Source organism: Sinocyclocheilus anshuiensis, unplaced genomic scaffold, assembly GCF_001515605.1.
Source record: "Sinocyclocheilus anshuiensis isolate Anshui unplaced genomic scaffold, SAMN03320099.WGS_v1.1 scaffold263, whole genome shotgun sequence".
NCBI lineage: Eukaryota > Metazoa > Chordata > Actinopteri > Cypriniformes > Cyprinidae > Sinocyclocheilus > Sinocyclocheilus anshuiensis.
In genome coordinates, this window is record NW_015549593.1 from 2,204,566 (window position 1) to 2,214,775 (window position 10,210).

The 10,210-nt window shown below is 33.9% G+C and overlaps 1 protein-coding gene across 3 annotated transcripts in view; it reads left to right on the forward strand.

Moving 5' to 3' along the window:
• Positions 1 to 8,693, forward strand: part of LOC107658221 (transmembrane protein 163-like) — a 31,220-nt gene extending 22,527 nt beyond the window's left edge. For all 3 annotated transcript variants that reach the window (XM_016446684.1, XM_016446682.1, XM_016446683.1), the window contains exons 4-9: positions 1,670 to 1,713; positions 2,099 to 2,190; positions 3,487 to 3,583; positions 6,785 to 6,896; positions 8,041 to 8,182; positions 8,297 to 8,693. In XM_016446684.1, the coding sequence (XP_016302170.1) occupies positions 1,670 to 1,713; positions 2,099 to 2,190; positions 3,487 to 3,583; positions 6,785 to 6,896; positions 8,041 to 8,182; positions 8,297 to 8,357 (548 nt within the window). In that variant the 3' untranslated portion in view covers positions 8,358 to 8,693. The remainder of the gene's footprint in view (positions 1 to 1,669; positions 1,714 to 2,098; positions 2,191 to 3,486; positions 3,584 to 6,784; positions 6,897 to 8,040; positions 8,183 to 8,296) is intronic.
• Positions 8,694 to 10,210: the final 1,517 nt, after the last annotated feature.

The following is a 10,210-nucleotide window of genomic DNA, read 5'->3' on the forward strand; positions in this document are numbered from 1 at the left end:
GAATTATAAATATGAGCGTAGTTCGTCTGTTAATATCACATGCACTTTTTTGTTTGTTGTTTCTTTTTAGTTTGTTTCTCAGACGCAGTCAGTGCGCTGCATGAGACAAAAAAGTAATACAGCCAAAACAACCGCATAGCCGCTCTTTAGTGTAGATGCATGTTGATTTTATCAGATGTGGCTAACACCAGGTCATGCATGGAAAAAAATACCGTCATATACCGTGAAACCGGTATAACTTTGAATAATACCGTGATATAAATTTTTGGTCATACTGCCCAGCACTACTCACCACTGATTAACACTTGTACTGACCACAATGCCACCACTCTGACACTGTTGGATATTATATATTACAATGCATTGACTGCATCAACATTTGTTATGAGAACATCCTCAGTAGTTTTTATCATTTGATTTAATAAACAAAAAATATTTTGTTTTCCATGCATAACAACAGCTCCAGGGCTGAAGTGTTCTTCTGTTTCAAGGGCAGTGCATTGTGCAGTGTGCAGCCCCTCTGTTGCTATGACACGTGGTGGTCGAGTCTGTCTTTAAAGTTGGAGATCAATAGAACAGTGAGCGTTCTCCACTCGAGAGGGGGGCAGCAAATAGAGCCTCTCAAATGCAAGCTCACGCTTGGTAAAATGGAGAGTCTCACATCTCTACAGTTAGAGAGCTTTGTCAAAAAAGTCAAAACAGTGGGCAGCCTTTTTCAATTCACATTTTAATAGATGCAGATAGAGGGGTGAGTTGACTGTGCATTCTGTTACTGATAAATGTAACACGGGATTTGACAATTGCACTTTCATCTGATAACAATGGCTGACACTGTACAACAGACCTGTGCTTTGAATGACCAATTAGTTTGGACTCAGAGCTGAACATGTACAGGAGGCACTTCCTCTCTGTGTGAAACTCACTGATGTTACAATCCCCTCACCAAACTTTCCAACAGCAGTTTGTCTGTTGCCCTCTGCTGACTGTCTGTGATTTTCAAAAGACATTATGTTTTATTCCATTTATAATGTTTTTCTAGCTTTCCTGTTCCAGCTTTGGGCTTATATTATATTATATTATATTATATTATATTATATTATATTATATTATATTATATTATATTTATTATAATTGTTTCCAACAGCAGTTTGTCTGTTGCCCTCTGCTGACTGTCTGTGATTTTCAAAAGACATTATGTTTTATTCCATTTATAATGTTTTTCTAGCTTTCCTGTTCCAGCTTTGGGCTTATATTATATTATATTATATTATATTATATTATATTATATTATATTATATTATATTTATTATAATTGTTTGTTTTTGATGTGAAATACATTTTTTGTGTGACTCGTTTTCCCTTAAATATACTGTGGTATAGAATAGAAAATAATAGAATAATACATATTATATAATACAGATAATATTTATGTGCTCAATACCTACCATTTTCAAAAAGCAATGCTGATACTGTGCAATTTTTTTAATTTAATGTTCAGAATGATAGACGTAGTCACTGTAGTTTAGAAACAGCTTAATATCCATCAGAAGCTCCTTTACATTAGTTAGTGCTGCAAAGTGCTGTACTGGGTATTATTTGTGATGTAATATATAAATACAGATACATCTTTCTCTCTTCTTCTTCTCTGTTGTTTTGTTTTCCCCTATAGCTGTATCCTTCATGAGACACAGTGCATCAGCTTTTGGATTTGCCGTAAGTATAATCTTCAGTGTTAATGAATTACATGTTATTTTTAGGCAAAGATGTCTGGAAAAGTGTGTATTTGTTTCTGCTTTATGTTCACTCGTCAAGCTATGTGTGAATATTATTTAAATGGTGTCTGTGTTAAGCATATCCACACACCTAACGTAAGATATGAAAGATGATTGCTAATGACACTGGGAACAAAAGGATGATGAGCTGCTTTAAAGGATATTTTTTATGATGCATGTTTTGTTTTTGATTTATTACATTTGCATTCATTACATTCCTGTGCTCAAGGCAGCTCTGGAACTGGTTCATTAGTCTATCACTGGACCTAAGTTTGTGACATAGTTTTTCATTTTTATAGCACTGATGAATCACTGTTGTTTTTCAGTTTGACGCGACGTTAGATGTTCTTTCCTCCATTATAGTGCTGTGGCGCTATAGCAACGCTGCAGCGGTGCACTCTGCCCATAGAGAATACATGTAAGTAAACAAAAGATGAGCTGTCTGTAGTATGTAGGGCACTGCTTAGTACAAAAAACCTGCAGCAAATCACTAAAAATTATTAATAATGCTTCCTTTGTGACCAACATTAAAACAATACATTCCAAACATTTTAAAATATAAGTCAACATTTCACTGTCAGTGCTATTCTTAGTAAAGCTAGTACATTTGGGATTGTGGTGGAGCATGGTAGGACACAAAATCTTTTCTCTTTTGACTAGTTCCTACCAACATTCAGTGCGACATGTTTTTAAGTCTGAACATGTTCGATTTATCAGATTTGTTGAGCGATCTGCCTTGTTTCTGGCTTTCTCAATTCGAGACGTATTATGTTGATAAAGGCCTGTGCTGCTGGTTTCATCCTCAGTCTGTGGGGGCTTGTGAATTTCATTTCTCTGGTCGATGTGTCAGAAAGGGAGATTTATAGTGCAATACTAGAGAAGAATTGCAGGTCTCTGTAGGTGTACCGGTGGCCGCTTGTCTTACAGGGAATCTGAACATGTATTGTGGGCACTTTTCTTATTTTTCAGAGAAGATCAGGTTTCTGCAGGTTTACTATAAAGAACAAATCATTTGTTAAATCAGTTGAGGCCAGTGTTCCCCAGGTGCACCTTTGTGAAACTGTCAATGTTCTTGCTTCAACCTTGAATCAACATCAGCAACAAAAAAAATTTGCTGCCATTAAAACATTGGGGGTTGGTAAGATTTGTAAAATGTGTTTTTAAAGAAGTCTCTTATGCTCACCAATGCTGTATTTATTTGTACAAAAATAAATTAAAACAGTAATATTGTAAAATACTATTACAATTTAAAATGACTGTTATCAATTTGAATATATTTTGAAATGTGATTTATTTTTGTGATTTTCAGCAGCTACTCCAGTCTTCAGTGTCACTTGATCCTTTAGAAATCATTCTAATATGCTGATTTGGTGCTTAAGAAGCATTTCAGTTGTTATTTTTATTTCTAAAAAGTTAATACGGTGATGTTTTTCAGGATTCTTTGATGAATAGAAAGTTCAAAAGAACATTTATTTTAAATGCAAATATTTTGTAACTTAATAAATGTCTTTACTGTCTCTTTTAATCAATGTACTGTATCTTTGCTGAATAATGTATTAATATCTTTTAAAAAATCTTACTGACCCCAAACATTTGAATGATAAAGTAACTCAAATCATATAAACTCGAAAACATATAAACTAATAAAACTGCCTGAAATTTGATTAAATGGATTATTTTATCAGCATATGTTTTCTGCTTTCTCCATCAACAGAGCATGTGTGATCCTGGGTGTGATTTTCATCTTGTCATCTATGTGTATTTTGGGGAAGGCCATCCATGATCTGGCCACCAAACTTCTTCCTGAAGTGGTGAGTTCAATGGCAGTGTGTCATATTTATAATTTTAAGGTGAATATAATAAATGGTGAGTTAAACAAATAGATATAGAGTACAGTCATCTTCACACCTTAAAATCTCTGCTGATAAATCTCTGAGCACTGATACATCCCTGCTGTAACATTATTTTTTATGATCCTCTACCAACAAAATGTTAATTGATATCCAGGTCTGGAGAGTGAGGAAACATGTAAGGAAGGCAGAAAGAATGAAAGAGAGAAAAAATGGCTATACATGTGGCTATATATATATATATATATATATATATATATATATATATAAACAAAATATGTGGCTATATATATATATATATATATATATATATATATAAACAAAATCTAAATGTAAATCAGTGTTTTCACTGTGTTTTATTTTTCTGGCTGGGAAATAGCAGTTCATACCCTTTTCATATTCCTACACTATAAAATGTTAATGAGTGTGAGGAAACGGCAGTAATCTGGAGTCACACATAAAAGATGCCACTGACAGGAATAATAGGTGTCAGGGATCTGTTATGGTTCAGTCCAGCAGCACAGTGGGAGGGTCAAGATTGAGTTTTTATCACTTTCCTCTGCAGTTTATTTGATGAATCTCTAATGTGCAGAAAATTATATTAAATATGTCTGTTTTAGAAGAAAAATGCTGCCAAGGTCCTGACTTGTAGTAAATAAAATCTGGAGTGGAATGAGTGATTTGCACCCAAGATTGTTATTGTTAACAAAAACTAAACTATTAAAAATTGTTTTCACTAATTGAAATGAAGCTAAAATATAATAATTGATAAATATTAGATGAAAAAAAAAAAACTAAATTTGAAAAACTTGAACAATTTGAAAATGTTGCTTTGGCAACTACCTGGAAAAAAGTTTAACATGCTAAATTTACTAAAAACTTAGCTAAGTTAAAGCTAAATAAAAGTATTTAAAAATGACAATGTACAATTACTAAAACTGAAATTAAAATAACTGAAAATATAAAAATAAATACAAATTTTAAATATTAATAAATGCTATAATAGCATATACACAGCATATACTAAAATAACACTGGTTGCACAGTATGTACTAATTTACTCTCTCTCTCTCTCTCTCTCTCTTTCTCTATATATAATATATTATTTTATTTATTTATATATATATTAGGGATGCGACAATACAGTTAGTCCACGGTTCAATACATACTTCGATGTATTGATAGTTCAATACAATACAGTGTTTTTTTGCAATTTAAATGCGATTTAAAAAATAAAATAAAAATTAACAATAAAAAAACTCCTGTACACTGGAGAAGGACATGGATTATTATATGTCTACTTAAAATTTATTTTGAGAGAAGTATTATTTTTCCTATTTTTATCCAAAATAGGATGGATTGGCCATTATGGAGAGCTATAAACACATGCAATGTATGTTTTATTTATACTGGAAGCTGGAGGGTGCCCTCGCGCAGAAACTCCACATATGCATCACCATAGATATGTGTATCACAGAAATAATAGAACCAATGATATTCCAGGAAATCCCAGATATGGACAAAGGCATCCAGCTATCCCTGTAACCGAATAAAAAAAGGTAGAAACGTTTTGAATGATGAAACATAAAGACAATAAACACTCGACTTCGACAATATAGTTTATCTGTGTTCTTCAAGCCAGTTTAGGTATTTTAAGTATATTTGTAATCCATTGCTAATCGACATTAGATACCTTTTTACAGTAAAGAATATATTTTCCACCTCATTCTGTCATAAGAAGCCACATCAGATCACAAAAGGAAGTTATTTCAAACATTCGACTGATGTTTTGGAGTATGTTATAGCCTAATGTTCTCTTTTGTTGGACAACAGGTTTAAAAACGCTTCTCATTGGAAGTCATTACAGTGGAAGATGTTTTTTGCATGTGTTGCTTTTTCAAATGCACATTATAAGCGGAGAGGCGTTTCCTCATCTCAGCACGTGAACTCACGGGCACACACACAGAGCCAATTCGGAGAGAAATAAAACAAACCGAAGCCGAAAAAAAAAAGAAGTTAATTCAAGCCTTGTTTTACCCCATAAGTCCTAATGAAACATCACTGCAGCAGCTTTAATGATGGAATTGTGCTGGCCGTAAGCCATCTGTTCTGTCGGCCCTCTCCTGTTGCATTAGGATGGATGATTCAGAAGTGGGCTTCCACATTCTTTAATGTGCATTTTTTCATTTTATCGGCCTGCAGTTCCACATTCATTAGACCTGGACTCTTCATGTCAGCACCCATCACTCTGAATCTCTAAGGTGGCCTTACTGAAAACTGTGTGGTCCAATTAATCCAAATTGTCAGTCTTAACAAGCCAGTCAGCTTAAAAGATGAAAGTCTGAATTTAAACACATTCTTTGTCTCTCAGCTGTTCCTCGGAGATGAAGGTCTCTGAACAAATGTTGGAGAAGTGCTTCTGGATGTTGTGTGGGTGGAAAGCAGACATTCTTAGTTTGGAGAGAAAAGAGAAAAGCAAAAGAAACAAAAACAGTCATTTATGCATTTCTATTATTTGTAATAGCTATTTATGTACCTTTTGTTTTCCCTTTTCTTGGTGCTTCGTTTGGAGATCTGTTTTCATGTGTCTTTTTGTGTTTTTTCATCTTGTCATGTCTTTTTATTGTGAAGCTTTGTGATAAAGCTTTTGTGGTCAGTTTCATTGACCATGTATGTTTACATATTTTCTGAAAAATGTCCATATTCTGATACACACAGGTTCATTTTCCACAGCTATTAGAATAGCTCTGTTAACTTGTTATTTTTTTGTGTACTTAAAGCCATCATGTTTGTTGTGTAAATCAGTTTGTGTGTCTTCATATTTAGTCTTTGTATCTAATCTAGTCTAACCCTCTTATCATGCTTTTTCGATTCCTTATTAAATATTAAGTTGGCTACTTTTCACTTGTGCTTAAAATTAACTGCACTTCATCTCTGTATCTCCTCAAGAGCCAACTAGACATAACTGAAAGTCCCATTGATATTGTTATACTTTTATCCCTCTTTTACTTTCACAGGCCTTTAAGAATTCTGGCTTTAATGTCTCCATGATGGTATTGCCTGTGCCCCCCTCCCAATTTATGATTCAACCATATGTACCCTGCATCATTTCTACTGTGAACAATTCTTCTTTCTGTCTGTTACTGTCTGTCTCTCTGCCAGGATGACTTCCTGTTCAGCGTTTCTATCGTCAGTGGCCTCGTGTGTGTCATTCTTGCTGTTGTCAAGTTCATGCTGGGAAGGATTTTGACCAGCAGAGCCCTAATCACTGATGGTATGACACACACACACACACACACACACACACACACACACACACACACACCCACACCCACACCCATGAGCACATACCATGTCACTGTTTCTCATTAAGTTTATATTATTAGCCGACAACATCATGGTGCCACCTGCCTCTGACTATGAATACAGTATATTACAGTTTTTACAGTCACTAGGACCAATTTCTCACTTCTTTGGTCACTTTTTCAAAACTCTTCACATAGTGAGCACAACAGCTATCTATGTGGGCTAAACGGTGGATGATTTTTTATTGCTTTGGCAAAAAATGCATTCAGTGACTATATCTTCCAAATTACATTACATCTTTTCTCATTTAGACACAGCCACCACCAAAAGTCTTTGTATCTACAGGCCAATTTGCATGTTTGCCATAATATTTTCAAAATTGTTAAAGTTCTGTTAACAGAACTGAATAAGATGGAAATTTGCTACATTACTACAGCAATACCATATTGAAATGTATTCTAAATCTAAAAAAAAAGAAAAAAAAAATCCTGTCAAAACAATTAGATGTATCTGAACGGTTACACAAGAGTTAGTCTTTCGATTTCAATTTGATGGTGTTGCAGACTTGATTAGAGATGTATGAAGGGTTTTGATAGATTTAGTGCATTTTGAATGTGAAATGAACTGCTGTGCCAGGATGAAAGTTGGTTGGGAGAACTGTGTGATGAGTTAAAAAAGAAAGAGAGAAAGACCAAAGTATTGAGAAATGTTTCCTAGCGATTAAAAAAATGATATTGTAATATTTTGAATGACCTTTTATTTTTATATTTTGAGTTTTCATTTTAATTTTGGTTATTGCAATATTCTTATGTTATTTGTTCTTTTTTTATGTTTCTATTTAGTTTTCATAAATTTTTATTTCAGTTTTAGTTATAGTAATTTTAGTACTTAAGCTTATTTCAGTTAGTTCCCAAGGCAACATTTCTCATTTTCATTCAAGTTAATTTAGTTAATTATGTTTTTCACCTATTTTTTCAGCTTTATTTCAATTAATGAAAATAATTAGTCAACAATAACGACACTGCTGTTTACAAACCTTAAATGAAGGTGTCATGAAAATAAAATTCATAATAACACATAAAATGTAATTGCTTGATTTATTTTTTCTGAAGGCTTTAATTCTATGGTTGGAGGCGTCATGGGATTTTCCATCCTCGTCAGTGCTGAGGCGTTTAGACATCATCCCACCATCTGGTACCTGGACGGAATCACTGGGGTCCTGATTGGACTCATCATTCTAGCTTATGGGGTCAAGTAAGTGCATTCACTGAGAACATACTGTTAGTTTCTGTTTTCTCCAAAAGGCATTAGTCATTTGCACTATAATGTCTCTAATGTGAATCTTTCCATTCTTCATTTCTCCTGCAGGCTGTTGATCGACATGATACCACGAGTAAGACAAACTCGAAACTATGAGCGCTTTGAGTAATGCTGATTTAGAAGAACAAAAAAGGCATCATATGGATCCAGTTATCCCTCTCAGCTCCTGCTGCTCTCTCAACTCACACGATACCCAAATACATCCAGGAATAAAGTCTGCTGGCAGCCAATTCAGGATCATGTATTGTACATGTGTCCTCTTTCACTCAGCACAACATTTAAGAGAAGGAAGGAGGAAGAAGAATAAGCTGGTCAGTGGATCGGTGTCATTCCTGGCACTCAAGATATCATCCTGGATGGAGTCACTGGTTTTAAACAGAGATCAGCATTTATTGGTCACATCCATGAAATTCTGTTATGCCACATTTTAGTTTTTTTTTTGTTTGTTTCTTAAATGATGGAGAAAAATATAAATTTATACTATATTATACTCTGTTTAATGAAAAATGATGTGAATGCGTATTTGAAACCATAATTCATTTTAGGTCAGCTTTAGAGATCATCCTTCTGTTACATCACATCGTCCCACCTGTTTTTTTTATTTAATTATATTGTATGTTTATATTTTAGTGTATAATATTGTATATAACCTCTCAGAGCTATAGACCAGCTGTGTTTCCAGTGTAGAGGTGATACTCATTTCAGTGAAGAAAGCACACAGAAATGTCCTGAATTAGGCACAATTATACTATAGGTTAAAGACCACAATTCAGGGTCAGTTAGATAATTATATGAAATATCAATATTGAAAAATAGCTTCAATATTAACAGGAATGGCCCATAATCCATCAGTGATCTGTCATACACATTGAGTCCTTATGAATTAATAGTAAAAATGACTAATCAGCACAAACTCCCTCAAAACGAGGCATGTAAGGGTTTTTGATAGGTTATAGCAGCTTGAACTTCCTGATGTTGAACCATTTCTAGCACCACAAGCAGGGAAAAAGACAAAAACGGAATTACAGAAATATTCCTAAATCTATCTATTCTTGTCTTTTACTACTTTTCTTTTTTGCTTGAACGGCATACTGTGCAATTCAGTGCAAAAGATCTTCATTCATGTTTTTAGCAGCACTGTTGTATTTTTTTTAAGCAATTTCAAATTAAGATTAATCTGACCTTTGCTGTGCGATGATCCGCTATGTTTAACCAGTGATTTCCGTGGCATGCATTGCTGTGTCTGTTTGCCACTTGCTATTAAATTTATCAGATATTCTTTTTGTGCCAAGACAGAATGAGATTAGAATGGCCTGAAGTATCGTCTGATGTAAAAATGATTGATTTGGGCTCCAGCAGACAGAATGAATGATTGGTGTATTATGTAGGGTCTGTGAGGCAGGGCAGCTTATTCCGCAATGGAGAGCAAATCATTGGAAAAACAAAGCACATTTTAGTTTCTTACTGCACTGTTTAACAAAACTAATCCATAGTATAATGAGTTTTTCACCTTTCATTTGTTTCTCCATGGAGACTGAAATATAAATCCAAATGTCATTTTTGACCTACAAATCTACTCTGAGGTTCAAAAGTTTTGGGGTCAGTAGGATTTATTTGCGTGTGTGTGTGTGTGTGTAAAATAATAATAATAATAAAAAATAAAAGTACTTTTATTCAGCAAGGATGCACTAAATTGATCAGAAGTAACAGTAAAGTTTGTTTTTAAATAAATGCTGTTCTTTTGAACTTTCTATTCCTCAAAGGGTCCTGAAAAAATGAATGACAATTTTCACAACATTTTAAGCAGAAAAAGATTTTTCAACATTGATAATAATAATAATAATAATAATAAATGTTTCACAAGCAGCAAATCAGCATATTAGAATGATTTCTGAAGGATCATGTGACACTGAAGACTGGAGTAATGGCTGCTGAAATTTCAGCCTTGCCATCACAATAATA